The 21,580-nt window shown below is 41.9% G+C and overlaps 1 protein-coding gene across 6 annotated transcripts in view; it reads right to left on the bottom strand.

The window, feature by feature from the left end:
- NAV3 (neuron navigator 3) overlaps positions 1-21,580 on the bottom strand; it is a 454,524-nt gene that overhangs the window by 90,793 nt on the left and 342,151 nt on the right. For all 6 annotated transcript variants that reach the window (XM_030214020.1, XM_030214022.1, XM_030214018.1 and 3 more), the window contains exons 13-14: positions 2,562-2,700; positions 882-1,158 (exon numbers count right to left, since the gene is read on the bottom strand). In XM_030214020.1, the coding sequence (XP_030069880.1) occupies positions 882-1,158; positions 2,562-2,700 (416 nt within the window). The remainder of the gene's footprint in view (positions 1-881; positions 1,159-2,561; positions 2,701-21,580) is intronic.

Genomic DNA, 21,580 nt, shown 5'->3' with positions numbered 1-21,580 from the left:
GGAACTTTCAGAGAAGATGAACAATGCGAAGGGCACAACATCATTTCAGCTGTCGGGGGTTTGGGTCCCCTGTCAGCACAGGTAGTCCAGAACAGCGCCGCCAAGGTGGGGGGCGGTTTTCGCCGGCATGGGAGGGGGGGGGTCGAGGGGGCCGTAGCGTGGGGGGGGGGGGGGAAGAAATTGCCTGCCTAGGACCCGTTTCCTTGCCTTCAGAAACGGGCCTTTTTTTACTAGTTTTACATAAAGTATACATTGTGTATATGGGGAAGGGGGAGGATTTCCAGCTGCTCAAAGGCACACATGGGAGGAGGGGGGAACGGTGCCCAAAATTAGGCACCAGGAAGATCCACGCAAGGGCACTCTATGCGATCCTTAAAGAATACTAGCTTAGAAGGCATCTCACCCCTATCTTTGGGCACAAGCACTTAACGCCTGGTAAAACCAACTAATGTGAGTTAGGCATAAATATGGAGTTATTCCATAACACCCAGTGGGGTAGCCATGGTGGGACTTTGGGTTCTGGGCTCCCCAAATTGGATTCGGGCCCCCAAGTTCTGCTAGTTTGGCCGGCGGGGGGGTTCCCAAGCCCTGCCAACTGAAGCCTTCCTCCAGCGCTGTTTGCCACCGTGCTCCTGGCCCTGCTCCCCCCTCCCCGCATGCTCGGTTTTAGTGAAATTGTGGGAACTGGCATAATATGGGTGGTAAGGTAATGGTGGGTAAACTTATGATGGTGGCTCCATAGTGTGCATTGTTAATTGTGGTATTATGTTGTCTTATCATCTGCACTGGCATTTAGGCTGTGTGCAATCATATCGCTGCAACCCTATACCAATTCCCCGAGTCATTCAAGCTCCCCCACCTCTATAAAAAGGCCTTCCTACCTGGTGTCTTCAGTGTGGTTGTCCCAGATTTCTGCCTGGGTGGCGCCGTCCCTACTTGAGCGGTCATGCCTCGTCTCCAGGACCCAGTCTGGGAAACGGACAGTGACATTTTCTGCCCTCCCTTCTCAACGTCTTCTGATGAGCCAGAAGAAAGGGCCTTCCATTTACCGCCGGTGTCAGCCATGCTGTCAAGTTCCTCCTCGAACTTCTTCGTCTCCTCCACGCCACCCCAGTTCTCGATGTCTGTTGCAGAACGCTTTTCAGAATCCGTTTTCAGCTATAAGCGAGAGTTAAGAGTATAGATAAGGACAGCATTCAACTTTTTCCCCCCCGTCTCCTCAGAGAAATGCAGGGGATGGATGATGGAATCCAAAAGAGTTGTCTGCTCTAAGAATACAATTTTTGGAAAATGGAATACACAGAACTGAACTGTACTGCAAGTGCAAATTTGTGTAAGGCAAGCAGTATATTTTAAAGTACCTAAAAGTGCTATTTTTAGAGAAGCAAACAAACAAATAAATAAATAAATAAGAAAATACAACTAAAACGTACAGAGGCCCTTTCACAAAGCTGCGGATAAGCACTAACTCGTACTTACCACAGCAAAAAACGGCTTACCGTGAGGCTCGCTGAGGTGTCCCATGGTAATTTGAGAATGTGTGTGAGATACTCATGTGCTAAAAAATCAAATTTCTTTAGTGCTGGAGGCACAAAGTGGGCGTGCTCTGAGCTAATCGGGTAGTGCAAGGGCATTGCCTGGGTCTCTCACGGGGTCTGTGTTATGATTCCTTGCTCAACCAAAAAAAAAGGGGAGGAGGAAAAAACCTCTTGTGAACGTGAGTGACAAACAAAAAGGAGTGAGGTGAGTCCAAGGAGGATTTCAAGAAGTCTTTAATGTAAATAACATAAAAACGACCCGACACAGCCCGTGTTTCGGCACAAGGGCCTGCCTCGGGGGTCAGGTAGATCTCTTGTGTTATGGCGGAAAGCTTAACATAAGAGTAAATTCAAACCGATGGTTTGCCGGACAGACGGTGTTTGCTGCTCAGTGTTTTTACTGAAGATTTCACAGAGTGTCAACAGCAAGGATCTCGAATTTACTCTTATGTCAAGCTTTTCGCCATAACATGAGAGATCTACCAGACCCCTGAGGCAGGCCCTTGTGCCAAAACATGGCTGTGCTGGGTCGTTTTTATACTGTTTACATTAAAGACTTCTTGAAATCCTCCTTGGAGTCACTTGATTCCTTTTTGTTTGTCCTTGCTCAATGAAACATCAGCTCTGAGCAAGTTACGTAGACTACCTGGCTTCAGTATAGATAAAATGACATACACTGGTAAACAATGTGTGTAATTTTCCGCACAGAGTTTGGAAGCATTCCCCCATACTAGTTCTTATGCCTGTTAACTTTAAGAGTTATATGTGTGAAGGCTAGTATGCTATAACTCACTTTGCACAAAAATGTAGATGCCCAAGTTCTAGTATGAGGGGGAAAGACTTCGTCGCCCAATGATTCCAACAAACTCTCCTCCTCTGCTGTTACAACAAATTCTAAGCAAACCATGAAATGCAGTGGTTCCCAAATCTCATCCTGGAGGCACCCCAGCCAGTCAGGTTTTCAGGATACCCACAATGAATATTCATGAGACAGACATTTAAAAACACTTAGAAGGTACTTACCTGACTGTGCGTGTTCTTTCTTGGGGAGGAAGGGATGTTGGAATACGAGCTGACAGATGATGTGGTGTTGAGGTCATCTGTGCTCAAGTTATCAAGCGTGTCACTGAGGCCACTGCTGACAGAGCTACTGTCATCCCAGCTGCAGATAGAGCATTCAGAATTAGAATAGATTTAATATGCGCATTATTACAGCCACTGAAAGTAGCAAATTAAACAAATAATCCACCTGAAAGAGCATGAGCATCTTCGCCACTGTTGATGGATTCTGTTATGAAAACGTTGTGAATACGAAAGAATTTCTTGCTGGTTTCAGAGAAGCTATTATAACTGAAACTGGCTTTTCACCATTACCACACAGTTCAAAATCAAAGAAATCAATATATTATGAAGCTCCCAGTTAGGTTAATACCATTTGTATGACAAACTATGTCATTGAGTTTCAGTTGACGTGACCCGGATTATTCAGTCATTTCTGAGTTCTTAATGACTGACTATGAGAGACACCAAGTCAATTTAACAACATAAACCAGCTCTACTTGGCACATCTCTACTCATTAAAATAAATGTTTTTATGCGTCGGCAAAACAGCACTCAGCTAAAAACCTATTAAGGTTCACCTCGCTGCAAGGTAAAGCATTACTAATGGCTCATAATGCCCCAAGGCTTCACATACAAAGGATACTTTCCCCTTGCCCTTCTAAACCAGTCATTCATCGGCATAGATACTAACTGGTCTTATATAAGCTTTCATCCAGAACACTAATGTTTATTTTAAGATGAGGTCAATGCAATATTCTTTGATGAAGACACTATCAAAATGATCGATCTGATTCAAAGCAGGACTGTTAGATTACTCTCAAAAAGTCTAGATGGGAAAGTCTTTATCGGACATATTCATGCACTCTGACCTCATTCTACAAACTTGTGTGCTCAACTTGGCATTTAGCATGCAAAGTTGTGCACCCAAGTTATGGAATAAGGTCAATTATGTGCACAACTTAATTGCATAATTAGATGCTAATTGGCTTTAAGGAGCAATTATTGGCTATAATTGGTGTCAACTGGCACTAATTAGCAGCCATGCATGTTAACTACAAAATATGCGCATGATTTCCATAGCATGCAACTGCAGGGGGGCATGGGTGGGTCAGGGTCACTCCCAGACTTATGCACATATCTTATCCAATACTAGTAGTTATGCACCTAATAAATTGGATGACAATATTAAAGAACCTTATATTTAAAATATCCTTTAATATTTCCAACTTCTAACCTTCACTTAGGCATGAGCTTTTGCACAGCTATCTGGCTAGCATAAGCACTCACGCCTAAGATTTGAAGATGGTGCACAATATAAATGATTTTTTTTAATCATTAGGCGTGTAACTTCAGACTTACGCAAGTATTCTATAATGGCAGTTGCACGCGCCATTGCTGTTATAGAATTCGTACTTAGCACACAGCAACCCGGTTCCTAATTTTAGGTAACCTATACAGATTTAGGCCTTAAAGGGCAGTTCTATAACACTGTATATATATATATAGGCACTTGATAGGAACATGTTCTAGAAAGGAACGTAGGTGCCTACTGGATACATATGCAGTCAGACGCAAGCACTTATGTCAGTCGTAGAGCTGATGTAAGTGCCAGCACCTAACTGTCGTAACTCAAAAAAGATACAGCGGAATAAGAAAAGGTTCAAAGAAGAGCAACCAACATGATAAAGGCGATGGAACTCTTCTCGTATGAGGAAAGGCTAAAGAGGTTAGGGATCTTCAGCTTGGAAAAGAGACGGATGAGGGGAGATATGGTTGAGGTCTACAAAATCCTCAGTGGTGTAGAACGAGTAGAAGTAAATCGATTTATTACTCGTTCCAAAAGTTCAAAGACTAGGGGACACTTGAGGAAGTTATGTGGAAATACTTTTAAAACCAACAGGAGGCAATATTTCTAACTTCTAACACGCACAGCCAAAAGGGGTGTGGTTATAGGCGGGGAAATGGGCATTTCATGGGCATTCCAAAATTTACACGTGAAGTTATATAATACAGCTGTGTGCCTAAATCTACACGCTGGGATTTACGCCATGTTTTTGTTGGTGTAAATGGATACGTATTGTTTTAGGCAATAGGATATCAACTAAGCGTAGTTCTATACCCTGCGCCTAAATCTAGGCACCATTTATAGAATATGCTTAGGTGAAAATGTTTTCCAAGTGGATTTTTTTAGACACTATATATAGAGTCCCCCCTGTACGATTCCTGATACAGGCATCTTTGCTGAAACACGGCTGTGTCGAGTCTTATCTTTTAGAGCACCAGCATTTGTAGTTGAGTTGTAGAGGAGTGGCCTACTGGTTAGTGTGGTGGACTTTGGTCCTGGGGAACTGGGTTCAATTCCCACTGCAGGCACAGGCAGCTCCTTGTGACTCTGGGCAAGTCACTTAACCCTCCATTGCCCCAGGTATATAATACGTATATAATACCTGTATATAATACGTAAGCCGCATTGAACCTGCTATGAGTGGGGAAAGTGCGGGGTACAAATGTAACAAAAAAAAATATTGTGTTATCATCTCTTGTAGGATATATTGAAGGATATTTTTAATATAAGGTTCTTTTCTGTTGTCATCCAATTTTTCAGATTCAGGCAGTCTGTATTACTTCAGGGTCAGTGGTGGAAGAATGTGCCGTATAATTTCCAGACCACATTTACTCATCAGTTCCTTGCAACGGTCTACTGCGTGATGTTTGGCAAAAGGGCAAGAAAATATGCAAAAAAGCATTTTTGCACATGTGTTACACTTCTGAATTTTAAAAAATTCATACTACTACGTATCATTTCTATAGCGCCACCAGACGTACACAGCGCTTCACAATTGAACATGATAGAGACAGTCCCTGCTCAAGAGAGCTTACAATCTAATTTGGACAGACAGACAGGACAAATAAGGGATAAGGGTCAGGACAGACAGACAGGACAAATAAGGGATAAGGGTCAGGACAGACAGACAGGACACATAGGGATAAGGGACTATTGAAGTGAGAAAGATAAGATAAGGGTTACGAACAACTGAAAAACTTAGGAGTTAAAAGCAGCATTAAACAGGTTGGCTTTTAGCCCGGATTTGAAGGCGGCCAGAGATGGAGCTTGACGTAGCGGCTCAGGAAGTCTATTCCAGGCATATGGTGCGGCAAGATAAAAGGAACGGAGTCTGGAGTTAGCAGTGGAGGAGAAGGGTGCAGAGAAGAGAGGTTTACCTACAGAACGGAGTTCCCGGGGAGGTGTGTAGAGGGAGATGAGGGTGGAGAGGTACTGAGGGGCTGCAGAGTGAATGCACTTATATTTATATGAAAAAAAAATTCATACATAGGCACAGCAGAATACAGCAGAGCATCTCAAACTGCACCTGATGCCTCAAATTTTAAAAATTCTCCAACGAATGAATGCACATGTGGACATGCGGGGACATCTTGACAAGTAAGCTGCAATGGATCTGCGTAGAATGTTGGGTTTTAATAATAATAAACTCTTTGGCTTTATTAGTTTTACTTTTCCATTTGACATACTCAGTTCTCAAAGCACTTTTCTTCCCTGTAAAAAAATGAAATTGCTCTAAATTCCCATGAAATTTGGATGATCATAAAAATGTTACCGAGGCATAATTAACAGCCAGGGATGTCATCCCTCATATCAATCAGATGCATTTTCACTGCTTTTCTCACATTCCTCCTACAGCTAGAAAAGAACTGGCTTGGGACCACTTTATATACAAACAACTTCACATCAAATGTTCTAGCCAGAACCATAAAATCCAAATTAATTTTCTGTCAGTGATTACTGCATAGCCATACTCTTCATCCTGATATTAATTTACCTCTTAACTAGATGTAACCATGAATTATGTGTGGTCTTTAAGGTATAATCACTGAGACAAAGTGCATAAGAAAGAATCAGAGATTCCAGAAATATAGTTCAAATAAAAGTTTGAATAATTCCCATTGCAGTGACATCTTATTATACTAATGATTTACAGCATATCAGATTCATCTTTCCGCAATGGGAGTCGAGTAAGCTGCCGTTTAGAGTCTCAGGGACTTACAGTCTTGTATCTTGTTTCAATAATGTCGTTCACAAGTTCTCAAGAAACTTATGATAGAAGGCAGGATGCCAGAAATAATGGAAACATCTTACAGGGCATCATTTATAAGAATATTTTGGGGAGTTTAAGAATCCTTTGGGTGTACTGAGTGTCACAGGAGCCAACTTTTCAAAACTATTGGGAGGGTGCTAAGCCCAATGGAAATAACCCCTCCCTGGACACATACAGGGAATTTGCTCAATATTGGAGGTGCTCAAGCACCCACAGAGTCGGCCCTTATGCTGAGTGTTGACATTTTAACTTTTTAAGAGAGAAATTGCAACTATTTAGAATAATTGGATCAAGTTGGGCGAATGTGGATCCAGTTGGCACCTTACTCTCTTAGCCTTTGTTAGGAGGAGGTAAATGGTGACTTTGATAAGAGCAGTTTCTGTAGACTCTAGAAGGTAAAAGCCATACTGTGGTGGATCTAGAACAACTTGAAATGAAGACAGCAGAGACCACAAAAGGACCAAATAGGAAAAGGCTGCCAGGATATGGAAATACCAGAAAAAGATGGAAGAAGGGTGGACTTGTCTCTTTCAGCTGACTAGCTAAAGGAAAAGTTCAATGGTATCAAGGGAATGAAAGTCATCTTCAGGTCACAGAAAGCCTGGATATTCCAACAGAATTGGTGTGATAAGACAGCGGGTCAGAAGTAAAGAGTCATAAATCTTGGTTTAATGTTGGGGCTGTACCTCAGAACAAAGCAAGAGTTAATACAAGTCCTTGATGAATGGATCCATCATCATTCAACAGATGCATTCCCGCTCCCCCAATCTCAGACGGCTGTTCCTACTAGTAGGATGTATTTTATGAAACACTTCACACATGGCTGCTACTCTTACATCAAAACCTAACGGCCTGATATTAATAAAATTATTTTATTAATTGAACTCTATTAGAACAGTTCCATTAAAATATTACTAAGCATAAGGTACAAATCTGGTAATAATATAAAAAATAGCTCTATGAAAATGATTCTACGTACGTTAAGATCAAACAGCAATACGATAGTAGAAATTTCTATCCTTCTTTACCAAACACTGATTTCACTTTATGGCCTGTCTGATGGAAATAGGCATCTTGACACATACATTAGGCTTTAGTGATTAGCTAAACTGGTCGAGCTTAAGCAATGTCTGTGAGCCATCTCTCTCCTCTTCAATCAGCCCAAAACTCTGCTGTGCAACTCATTTTCCACCAGAGTCGCTATGCTCACATCAGCCCTCTCCTCAAGTCACTTTACTGGCTCCCTATCCATTTCCGCATTCAATTCAAACTTCGCTTACTGACCTATAAGTGCATTCACTCTACCGCTCCCCAGTACCTCTCTACTCTTGTCTCTCCCTACGCCCCCCCTCGGGTACTCCGTTCTGTGGATAAATCTCTCTTGTCTGTCCCCTTCTCCTCTACTGCTAATTCCAGACTCCATTCCTTTTATCTCGCTGCACCTTACGCCTGGAACAGACTTCCCGAGACTGTACATCTAGCCCCGTCTTTGGCCGTTTTCAATCTAAAAGCTCACCTCTTTAACGCTGCTTTTGACTCCTAACCACTACTCACTTGCCCTGTACCCTTTAATTCCCTTACCTCTTAGTTGTTCTGTCTGTTTGTCTGTCCTACTTAGATTGTGAGCTCTTTGAGCAGGGGCTGTCTTTTTGTGCATGTTGTACAGCGCTGCATATGCCTTGTAGTGCTATAGAAGTGATAAGTAGTAGTAGTAATGTAGAAGCCTGCCCTTGCAGATCAGCAACGCGGCCGCACAGGTTTCTGTTTCTGTGAGTCTGACGTCATCAGACTCACAGAAACAGAAGCCTGCGCGGCTGTGTTGCTGATCTGCAAGGGCAGGCTTCTAGATGGAATGTTGCTAGTGGAGGAGTAGCCTAGTGGTTAGTGCAGTAGAACATGGGATGTTGTTACTATTTGAGATTCTGGAATGTTGCTATTACTTGAGATTCTACATGGAATGTTGCTACTATTGGAGATTCTGTTGCTGCTATTTGAGATTCTACATGGAATGTTGCTACTCTTGGAGATTCTGTTGCTACTATTTGAGATTCTACATGGAATGTTGCTACTCTTGGAGATTCTGTTGCTACTATTTGAGATTCTACATGGAATGTTGCTACTCATGGAGATTCTGTTGCTACTATTTGAGATTCTACATGGAATGTTGCTACTCTTGGAGATTCTGTTGCTACTATTTGAGATTCTACATGGAATGTTGCTACTCTTGGAAATTCTGTTGCTACTATTTGAGATTCTACATGGAATGTTGCTACTCTTGGAGATTCTGTTGCTACTATTTGAGATTCTACATGGAATGTTGCTACTCTTGGAGATTCTGTTGCTACTATTTGAGATTCTACATGGAATGTTGCTACTCTTGGAGATTCTGTTGCTGCTATTTGAGATTCTACATGGAATGTTGCTATTCCACTAGCAACATTCCATTTTCAGATTGTGAGCTCTTTGAGCAGGGACTGTCTTTTCATGTATGGTGTACAGCGCTGCGTATGCCTTGTAGCGCTATAGAAGTGATAAGTAGTAGTAGAGTGACCTTTACTGAATCGGCCCCGATGGCACATGTCTTTCTGAAAACATGGCTAACCACTGGAATGAGAGACTATCACCCGGCAACAAACTAATTAAGAGGCCTGAACACTACAATATTCTATCCAGCGAACAATTTAAAAGGCCTTAAATTATACTTCTGCTCTAGCAGGAATATCGCGCGTGATGGGCTATCTGAAAAGAGCCTTTTACCTGCAATAAATTGTTCTCTTTCCTTTAAAAATATGAAATCTGTTATTTGTATTCACAAAGCATGAAAGTGTTTCCAAATCTGGACAAACATAATTTGTTAGGAGTCTAAACTACAGATTGATTGAATTGCTAGTTACAGCGTGCAAGCTGGATTTTAAAATCCTATCTGAGCCTCCGCCACTATTCTCCTCCGAAGAGGATTTATCATTATGACAGCAGAATGTTTGGAAACACCTATTATTAACCTAATGTGCAATATAAATAAAATATCTAGCTCTCTGCATTACCCCTTATTAAAAAAAAAAAGGTTGCAGTCATACTTCCCAAAATCTGGTCACTAGATATCTCATTAAAGCAATAAAAAGGGATGCCACACAACCTGTTTTTTCAACATTCCACTCCTACCCTAGCTGAGATAATATTTAACCATTTCTCTGACCTCATGTTGTGATAAGGTCACCTCCAGGATAGTTGGGTTAAGGCAGTTTCAGCCTGAAATACAAGTCCCAGAAGGCATTGCAGGCAAAGGAGCCAGAAGGTGAGATGAAGAACCCGGACTGGACTCCTAGCTGCAATCAGGGAAGACATGGGGGTAAGCTGGCAGGTTGTGTAGAGTGGCTGCCACTAGGTGGAAAGAGAGTTGGGAAACCCGGTGTGCAGGAGCTCATCATTGGTCTCATTAGTTTAATGCTCAACTCAGCTGGTATGGGTGTGGGGGAAGCTAATGGAAGGAGAATGATTGGTTGTGGTAGCTGAAGCCAGGGATTGATTAGGCAGGTGGGAAGGAGTCCCAGGAGTGGAGTTCAGTTCAGGAGAGAGAAGCAGAAGGAGAGAAGTATTTGCAGGCTGAAAATCCTTGGGCAGGGAGGTCCCTAAAGTACTGAAGCAGGCTGAGATTCCTTGGGTGAGAGGAAGTCCCAAAAGTATTGAATTCACTGTGAAGCTGATGCAGGGGAAAACCCTTGGGTAGAAGGAGTCCCTAAAATATTGAACTCTCCTGAAGGTAAAGAGGATAGAAGGTAGAAACTGCTGCTTGGTGACTGAACTGTAAAATGATGAACTGAAAGAACTGTTTGTCTTGGGAATTGAATTACTGTGTATTGTGCATTGGATAAAGAGCCCAGACTGGAGCCTGTATTGAATCCTGGTATGTGCTATGCTGCTGTTGGAACTGTGTATTAGAAACCTGCATGGAATAAAAGTCCTTAAGATTGAAGTTACTGGTGGACATCTATTTCTTCATTGTACCGGGAGCCTGTGGCTGGAGGAGATTGTTCTATCCTTGGCTGCACAAGAGAGGTACCTGGTTACAATGTGCAACTTTCTTTACATCAATCACTTTACTTTCTGACTCTTCCTACTTTCTTACCTATCTATATGTCTTTGCTTTACCCTTCGCTATCAATTATAATATTCTATTACGCATTGTGTTGACATTGTACATATGCTTTGCAGGTTATGGATGTGAGTATTCCACATTCACAGGGACGGGTGTTCCAATTAAGGAACCGCACAGATTGTAATACAACGAGATGCGTTTATGGGATCACCTGCCCCTGTGGTTTGTGGTACATCGGCTAGACCACACGCAATGTTAAAGTCCGGAAGCAGAGCGTTTAAGCAATATTCATTCGCTCCGTGTTGAGGCTCCTCTGGTCTCCCATTGGCAACGCTCAAGTCACCATATACAAGATTTACAGTTTGTGGTACTACAGAGAGTGTCTGCACTGAGGGGGGGGGGGGGCAATCTTCCACTAATACTGATTAGAAAAGAGCAACGCATGATCTTTCAAGTGGAACACTGTGGCCCTCTACGGGTTGAATAAAGAAATAGAAAGGGTAAGCTTGTGATAGACAAGGGTATTTAAAGGGAGTTTCCCGCCACGCAGCTATGCGCATGTGTGGGCGTTTTTTGTCAATGTCCTGCTTCACAGTGCATTCAGGTTGGACGTCCCAGTCACCCGTGAAGGTCAGTAAACTGAATTAGAGTTGTGAGTAAAAAATGTTTGGGTAGAATTTGTGAGTGACATGTTTAGGTTGGCTAGTAATTCGGCCAGCATGAAAAGGATGTATTGGTTATGACTTAAAGAGGTTTTACAATAATTGTATTCCAACTACACAGATTTCTGATGACGTTCGTTAGGAGCGAACCGAGACCCCTGATGACGCTCTTGTAGAGCAAAACACGGCACCGTGTAGGGTCATAAAAGATCAATAGAAGTGATATGGGATACTCGTAAAATGACAAGAACTACACAAGCGAGTGGCGGGTTGACCACCATAAATGCTAAGCTTGGTGAACAGCAGGAACCCGAAGGAACTGGTATACGTGTGTTTGAGTGAATCATTGAACTATTAAACCCGCACTAACTTCAGGGTCATTCTGCAGTTTATATGGACATGGACAAATAACGAGACACGAACAGTAGTGATTCTGTATAAATTTCATGTCTGGTGGGGTTTAGAAATATAAGAGTTTATTGATTCAATATCGTTCACAGCGTTTTGGTGTAACCCGGTATGATATAATACTGAAGATGAAACAGTTGGTTAATTATTTAATTATGTAATTCACACAGAATCTGAATTGCTCAATAAGTAACTCAGACAAAAAAAAGGACATCTTCTGTATTCGATACTTTGTCAGACACATCGGCCAGTTCTTCAATTACCTCATGTTTGGACCCATACACTTTTACTGTAAGACACATTGAAACAATTGACTATTGAATAATGTGGGGTATAAATCACGCAATAAACAAACAAATAAATAATAGGGGGGGGGAGGAGGTGTGCAAGGTTGAAAGTTTCCCTAGGGTGCTTAATATCCTTGCACTAGCTCTGCCCAAGTCACCCATCCTCTCTTCCTTGGAGACGGTCTTCTGCTACTTCCCACATACTAGATGACGACACATAAAGACCTGTACAGTCCCATCCAGTCTGCACAACAAGATAAACTCAAAGCATAAGGTATTTATTTATTTTTTTTATTTTTGTTACATTTCTACCCCACACTTTCCCACTCATGGCAGGCTCAGTGCGGCTTACATGGGGCAATGGAGGGTTAAGTGACTTGCCCAGAGTCACAAGGAGCTGCCTGTGCCTGAAGTGGGAATTGAACTCAGTTCCTCAGTTCCCCAGGACCAAAGTCCACCACCCTAACCACTAGGCCACTCCTCCACTGTTGCTACTATTTGAGATTCTACATGGAATGTTGCTATTCCACTAGCAACATTCCATGTAGAAGTCGGCCCTTGCAGATCACCAATGTGGCCGCGCAGGCTTCTGCTTCTGTGAGTCTGACATCCGGACGTCAGACTCACAGAAACAGAAGCCTGCACAGCCTTCTACATGGAATGTTGCTAGTGGAATAGCAACATTCCATGTAGAATCTCCAATAGTAGCAACATTCCATGTAGAATCTCCAATAGAAGCAACATTCCATGTAGAATCTCCAATACTAGCAACATTCCATGTAGAATCTCCAACAGTAGCAACGTTCCATGTAGAATCTCCAATACTAGCAACATTCCATGTAGAATCTCCAACAGTAGCAACGTTCCATGTAGAATCTCCAATACTAGCAACATTCCATGTAGAATCTCCAATAGAAGCAACATTCCATGTAGAATCTCCAATACTAGCAACATTCCATGTAGAATCTCCAACAGTAGCAACGTTCCATGTAGAATCTCCAATACTAGCAACATTCCATGTAGAATCTCCAATAGTATCTATTTTCTTTTTGTTACATTTGTACCCTGCGCTTTCCCACTCATGGTGGGCTCAATGCAGCTTACATGGGGCAATGGAGGGTTAAGTGACTTGCCCAGAGTCACAAGGAGCTGCCTGTGCCGGGAATCAGTTCCCCAGGACCAAAGTCCACCACCCTAACCATGTTCTTGAATCGCTTAGAACTATCCCTTCCTTGTTTTCTTTGTATGAACAAAGATATCTCCACCTCTAACCCTTCCTTGCTACAGTGATAACCAACTGTAATTCCTTTCCTAATGCCAAGACTAACCCCATCACCCCTGTAATGATTTTACCCTCCATTGGTTTGTACACACAATCTCCTCAATTCAAGTTTTAATAGCACATTACCCTAGTGTCACATCATCGCTTTATAAGTTGATCCATTTCCAACTAGAAATTCCCATTCTCTGAGCTACAGTTTAAACTAAGTGACAGCAATGAAAGGAAAGGGAAAGGAAAGATAACGAATTTCCTCTTCATGTTGTTTTCTCTCTCTCTTTCTGTCTTCAATCTCACCCTCTCTTCACGGCATGTCTAAGAGGTACTAGGTCACCCTTGCCAGCTTTAAGAATATTAATTATAGGCCTAAATCCATTTTAAAGATTTAGGTCCCTAAAATAAAGATAACTTTCGGCTGGGGAAAAAAAAAAAAACCTAGTCCCTAAACGCAAAATCTAATTTAGGAACTGAATTTTTTTTTAACTGGTCCCAGCCTGAGACGATTAATGTTAAAAGCTTCTATAACTCATTCAGATAATTTTAGGAAATAAGTATAGCCTCACTCATTTGGTGACAGAAAATATTCTCATCCGTCTTTCCATTTTGAAATGTTGCTGTCCAGAGGAGCTACTGCTGGCTCTATTCTAGCAGCGACTCTTGCCTGGGTGACTACAGATCTGGCTGAATTTTCATCAAACACATGAATAAATCTCTTCAAGAGCACTTTTAACACAAAACATAACAGAAGAAGAAAAGAGAATTGCCATTTGCAGATGGAATGCCAGAAATCAAAGGGCCCTTTTACTAAGCTGCAATAAGCGCTAACAGGCATCTAACGCAGCAAAAATGGCCTAACGTGGAACACGCTAAAGGATTCCATGTTGTTTTTATTTTTATTTTTTTTTAGCAGGCATGTCAGAGACAGAACGTGGGAATCCCTGTGCTTATCCAATTAGTGCATCTACTTTACTGCACACTAACCCCCTAATTCTATAAAAGTCACTAACAACTGTGCACCAAAATTTGGGCACATGCTCAATTTGCATGCGCAATTTGATTGAATAACAAGCCAATCAGTACCAATAATTGGCTTAACAAGCAATTATTGGCACTAATTGGATTCAATTAAGATGTAGGAACATAAATTTAGATGCATGATCTGCGCCTAAATTTTACACATGTCCCAAAAAAGGGGACACAGAAATGGGAGGGTCATGGGCAGTTCAGGATGGATCATGGGCATAGTTTTCAGTTACGTGCACAATTATAGACTAAAGGGGTTCTGCACATAAATTTAGGTAAGGATATTTACACGACGTTTTCACTGGTGCAAATGGACATGCCAAAATTTACTCATAACCCCTGGGACTTAAGCACTGTTCTGTAAACCTACTGCTACTACTTATTTCTATAGCGCTACTAGACGTACACAGCGCTGTACACTGAACATGTAAGAGACAGTCCCTGCTCGACAGAGCTTACAATCTAATCAGGACAGATAAAAAGGACAAATAAGACCAAAGAGAAGCAAGATTCCATGCAGAATCCCAAAGAGTAGCAAGATTCCATGCAGAATACCATAGAATAGCAAGATTCCATGCAGAATACCATAGAGTAGCAAGATTCCGGAATCCCAAAGAGTAGCAAGATTCTGTGCAGAATCCCAAAGAGTAGCAAGATTCTGGAATCCCAAAGAGTACCAAGATTCTGTACAGAATCCCAATGAATAGCAAGATCCCAGAATCTTACACCAACTGATAGTGGGATAGAAGTGGAGGACGACTCACCAGAGCATACACTAAAAGTGCGAAAAGAGAGATAAGAAGAAAATCAATAAAAAACAGAGCCACAAAATCCAAGCAAGGACAGCGTATCAAGGAGTAGGAGGTGATCAACAGTGTCAAAAGCAGCAGATAGATCGAGAAGGATAGAGACCTTTGGATCTGGCCAGGAACAGGTCATTGAAGACTTTAGCAAGGGCTGTTTCAGGTGAATGTAGAGGGCGAAAGCCAGACTGAAGTGGATGAGAAAAAAAAGTCAAGACAACGGAGGTGAACAACACGTTCAAATAACTTGGATAAGAAAGAAAGGAGGGAGATCTGGTGATAGTTGGAAGGGCAGGAAGGATCCAATTAAGGTTTTTTGAAGAGTGGTGTAACTATGGCATGTTTGAAGGCATCGGGAACAGTCACAGTGGAAAGCGAAAGATTGAGGATATGACAGAAGGGATTGACAGTAGGAGATACAGTGCTGAGTAGATGGGTGGTAATAGGATCAGGAACAGGTAGTCAGTTTTGGAGGAGGAAAGAAAATGTTCAGTTTCCTCTTCCGTGATTTCAGAAAAGAACGAAAAGGAGGCAAGGGTTGACAGAATGGACTGGGGGAAGAAGAGATGGAGGTGACTTGGTTGAGAACTCAAGGTTAATCTTGTGAACCTTGTCATGAAAATACTCAGCCATAGTCTGTGGAGAAAGTGAAGTGAAGGTTGGAGGTGAAGGCACTTTGAGGAGTCAGTTCAGTGTGGCAAAGAGACGTTGAGGGTTTGAGTCAAGAGAATTTGTCACGTGGATGTAGTAGTCCTGTTTGGCATGTGAAAAAGCAGACTGAAAGGAGGTCAGCAAGAATTTGAAATGTTTGAAGTCAACATGGGCAAGGGATTTCATCCAAAGGCATTCAACAGATCAGGCACAGGAACGTAGGTAGCGGATTCTAGATGTGAGCCAAGGCTGGGGTTTGGTATGCCTTACAGAACAGTGAATGAGAGGAGTGAGAGTATCCAGAGCAGAGCAGAAAAGAGAATAGTATTATAAGAAGAGACAGCCTCACTGACAGAATAGCACTTAAGCGGGGGGTTTTTCCGTGCCGATTACTTAGGCACAATTTATAGAATTCACCCTTAACTGGTTAACGCAAGGATAACACAAGAGCCCTTAACAGCTACAAAACAGGTGGTAGTAAGTGCTGTCACAGTAATTGTTTACAAAATGGCCACATGCTAATGGCAAGAAACAAAACAGCAAAGATGACCAACAAAAGCAAAAAACAAAACACATAAAAATAAAATATATATATATAAAAAAACGTCAAAATTTAAAATTAATCATAAGATATGTATTTAAAAGATGAATCCATCAAATCAAAAAATTACATAAAAAAGGCGACACTTTGGATGGAAAAATGAAGAATCAACTTTATTAGCCAAACTGTAGCAGGGAGAAAGGGACTCGACACAGCTGTGTTTCGGCTGTACTGGCCTGCATCAGGAGTCTTCTCTGCCGTCTGTTGATCTTCTCCGCTCAACAACTTTGTTTCCAGTACAATTGAGCACAATAGCTTCAGTTTATTGGTAAGACACACATATTCTTTTTATATTTGGATAGAATCAATAATCAACAGATGGCAGAGAAGACTCCTGATGCAGGCCAGTACGGCCGAAACACAGCTGTGTCGAGTCCCCTTTCTCCCTGCTACAGTTTGGCTAATAAAGTTGATTCTTCATTTTTCCATCCAAAGTGTCGCCTTTTTTATGTAATTTTTTGATTTTGATGGATTTTTATGTGTTTTGTTTTTTGCTTTTGTTGGTCATCTTTGCTGTTTTGTTTCTTGTTGATTTCCTTGCGAAGACTGGTTTCTTCTGTTTTTTGTACCACATGCCAATGGCGACTTTAGTACATGGCCATAAATGAAATACATTTTTTAAAAATCAGGGTTTATACGACCACAGTAAAAATTAGCTGCGGGAAGACCTGCTTAAGGATGCGCTAAAGCCAATTTTTACTGCAGCTTTGTAAAAGGACCCCCAAGTGTGGTCCATGGTATTACACCGGGAATGAAAGGGGGTAGAACAGATGCGCATTTCTGATCCCTATATACTCTCATATCTATGTTTCTGTGTTTAACATAGAGAAGAGAATTTCCTGACAATACATGTAAAGCCTGTTGAAACTGGTCCAGTGGTGTCTTGCCACACATAGATTCAGACAGCTCAAAAGGGAGCACTTAGCTGACCACAGGACGGTAAAAATAAAATATTGCTGTACAACTGGAGCCGACAGATGCCCCATCTATCAACTGGCAAGCACAAGCCTCTCAATTTAACAACCTCAAGGGAAATACCTCATCCTATTTGACAACACACAAAATTGACATTCCCTGCCGGCTCACACAAGTAACCCAGAGGCACTTTTTCCACTGATGTCATTGCTTCAGTAAATCATGCCATCAAATTATCGTTCAATAAGAAGAAAAGAAGCAGAACACAGAAACACCCGTTATCTATAAAACGACACATTTCATCAAGGGGAGACTTCATCAAGCGGTGGTTAGGGCCTTCACGCAGGCATTAAAACCTTAACGCATATTAATGGAATTAATGTGCACTAAATGCTAAAAAGCCCATAGATGGGCTTCTTAGCATCTAGCGTGCATTAGTTCCCTTAATGTGTGTTAAGACCCTAATGCCAACACAAAGCTCCAAATGTTGTTGATGAATTCCCCCCTAATTCTTGTAAAATAAACACCAGTTATGCATGTTCCTCTCGTGTCTAATCATAATTTCCTCAATAACCACATGCTCATCTTCCAATGTGGTATATATCATTCAATGTAAAAAGTGCGAAGAAGGGTGCTATATTGGAGAAACAAGCCAGATGCTAAAGACGAGATTTAATTTACATAGAGGGGCATTTTCGAACGGGGACGACCATCTTTAAGGGCGCCCAACTCTAAGAATGGTGCCGCGAAGGGGCGGGGCAATGCGTATTATCGAAACAAGATGGACGTCCATCTTTCGTTTAGATAATACGGTCGGGGACGCCCAAATCTTGACATTTAGGTTGACCTTAGAGATGTGATCCTCGGTTTTCGGCAATAATGGAAACCAAAGACGTCTATCTCAAAAATGTCCAAATCCAAGCCCTTTGGTCGTGGGAGGAGCCACCATTTGTAGTGCACTGGTCCCCCCTCACATGCCATGACACCAACCGGGCACCCTAGGGGGCACTGCAGTGGACTTCACAAATTGCTCCCAGGTGCATAGCTCCCTTACCTTGGGTGCTGAGCCCCCCAACCCCCCCCCCCCCACACACACACACACAGGTCCGCCTGCCTGAAGTACACTGCACCCACTACAAGTGCTCCAGGGACCTGAATACTGCTGCGATAGACCTGAGTATGGCATTTGAGGCTGGCAAAAAAGTATTTTTAAACTTCTTTTTCATGGTGGGAGGGGGTTAGTGACCCTCCGGTGGTCATCTGGTCAGTTGGGCACCTTTTTAAGGCTTGGTCATGAAAAAAAATGGACCAAGTAAAGTCGGCCAAGTGCTCGTCAGGGACGCCCTTCTTTTTTCTATTATCGGCCAAGGACGACCATCTCCTAATCACGCCCCAGTCCCGTCTTCGCTACTCAGCCAACACGCCCCCGTGAACTTTGGTCGTCCCCGCGACGGAAAGCAGTTGAGGACGCAAAAAGTCGGCTTTTGATTATGCCGATTTGGGCGACCTTGCGAGAAGGATGCCCATCTCCCGATTTGTGTCGAAAGATGAGCGTCCTTCTCTTTTGAAACCCCCCCCCCCTCAACTCACCCCTGTTATAATCCACTATTCGATCCCCTAAGAATATCTTGAACTTACTCTGTCTTATATAATTCTTCACAATGTAACCCATAATTGTACTGCAACCAACTGCACTTCCATTTTTACAATGTATTGTAAGCCACACTGAGCCCGCAAATAGGTGGGAAAATGTGGGATACAAATGCAAATAAATAAAAATAAATACATGATAGACATCATATGAAAAATGCCCATGCCAACCAGGATGCCACGTGGGCCAGTATTTTACAAAACCATAACACTGCATGAATGATTTTATGGTGAGAATACTAAAAGGAAATTAAGACAATCTTGGACTAAGACATCTTAAGATGAAATATTTCGACATCCACCAGACAGGACATAAAGATCTGGGCTTTCTATCTCAGAATAAACCATAAAATTCTACTGCTATGTCACCCTCTTATCAGCCATCCATCTCTCCCTGTCTCTCACCCACCCAGCTCTCCCTGTTTCTCACCTAACATACCCCTCCCTCTTCCTGTGAGACTGTCATTGAAATACTTTTGTTTTTCACTTATATTTACTGATCTGAAGAAGGGGGAGGTTATCTTCGAAAGCTAATCAAAAAATATAAGTTAGTCCAATAAAATCTTATTTTCTTTTCTCTGTTTCATTTTATTTCTATTTATTATACTCAATAACCTAGGAAGAAAATCAATTTTCAGTACACATCTAGGTTTTGGGGTTAATCCTGCATTATGTATTATTGATCATCCAGTTTACAGAGTAACTTATTGGAGCTTAGGAATTACCTTCCCAGATGAATTATCTGTTCGATAACTATATGGCCAGTATTCAGTGGGGCAGCTGCCATATAAATGTAAGATTATTTAAATTTCTGCCAAAGTTTCAGCAGCACTTTCCATTTAAATAGAAATATGCAGTCGTAAATGTAAATAAACAAGTCATCTATAGGGATAGTTATTAACATGCGTTAATGCAATAAATGCACCATCGGGTCGATATCCCTTATCTTGGCACTAGTTATCACAAGGTTGGACTACTGTAATTCTCTATATGCTGGCCTACTGCTTCGTTCTTTGACACGACTGCAATTAATAAAATTACAGCTGTAAAACTCATGCATGAACATTGGCTTCCAGTTTGTATCAAATATGTTTTATTTATTTATTTGGATTTTGATCACACCTTTTTCAGTAGTAGCCAGTGTGTTTCTTCTAGCAAAAAAGGTGCCGGTACTCAAATGTCAGGCCACTCTTCAGGGATGAGGTGATCACTAAGGGACTCACCCCACAACAGCCAGGACCCCTGCAACCAGTCACAGAATCTATGACAAGGCAGAATTGGTGTGTAGAGCCTGAACTCTTTCATTAAAACTTGGGAACCATGGGCCAATTTCAGCACACAATGGAAAAGGTGCCGGTACTCAGTACCCCCAAGTACCCCCTCAAAAAAAGCCCTGGTAGTAGCTCAAGGTGAGTTACATTCAGGTACTCTGAATATTTCTCTGTCCCAGGAGGGCTCACAATCTAAGTTTGTACCTGAGGCAATGGAGGGTTAAGTGGAGTTGCCCAAGATCACAAGGAGCAGCAATGGGATTTGAACTGGCCACATGTGGATTGCAAGACCAGTGCTCTAACCACTAGGCCACTCCTCCACTAGCAACATTCCATCTAGAATCTTAAGTAGAGGAGTGTGGTAGCCGTGTTAGTCCACTCTTAAGGTTATCAATAGAAATCAAACAAAATAAAACATGGAAAAGAAAATAAGATGATACCTTTTTTATTGGACATAACTTAATACATTTCTTGATTAACTTTTGAAGGTTGCCCTTCTTCGTCAGATCGGAATGAATGAATGTTAGCGGCTAGCCTCAACTAAGTGATTTAACCAGTAAGTGGCCGGCTAAATTATTTTGAACATCAGACCTATTAAATTTATCTGGGCACATACATGAAATGTCACTAAACCACACTATTTTAATAAATTACACATTTATATGATTTAATATGCAAATCTAGTCAAATATGCCACTTAATTGCCTTGGAATTTGTAAACGCTTTGTGCAGAATCACAGAATCTTGGGAAATCCTGTTGCAGGAAGTGAGGCATCTGTCCACACCGGGGGGGGGGGGGGGGGGGGGGGGGAGGGTTGTTACTGCCTGTTCCTTGTGAACTGTAGGGAACATCATTACATGGCACTTGATATGTATGAGGCAAGATGTTAGCTAGCAATCTACAGAGAAGATTCAGGAATTCATTATTATAATGAGCAATTTATAATGATGATTACAATTTGGCTTAGGACAAACAACCAGGCATATTTAGCTGAGTATGAGATGCCTGCCAAGTTTGCTGTAGAAGTGACAGATGGAACAGGCATTTTTAAAAAGACTGACTTAAGAATATTGTAAGGCGTGGTAGAGGGACTTCTTGCAAGCATGACACAGTATGCTGTAATGCACACAGACATTTGAGCATATAACAAGGATAGTTACAGAGATTACTGCCATTATTATACGAGGACTTCTCATTACATACATAAGAACATAAGGG

The sequence above is a fragment of the Microcaecilia unicolor genome, chromosome 9, assembly GCF_901765095.1.
Source record: "Microcaecilia unicolor chromosome 9, aMicUni1.1, whole genome shotgun sequence".
NCBI lineage: Eukaryota > Metazoa > Chordata > Amphibia > Gymnophiona > Siphonopidae > Microcaecilia > Microcaecilia unicolor.
Note: the sequence above shows the minus strand (reverse complement) of the source record. Positions and strands in the feature narration are given on the sequence as shown.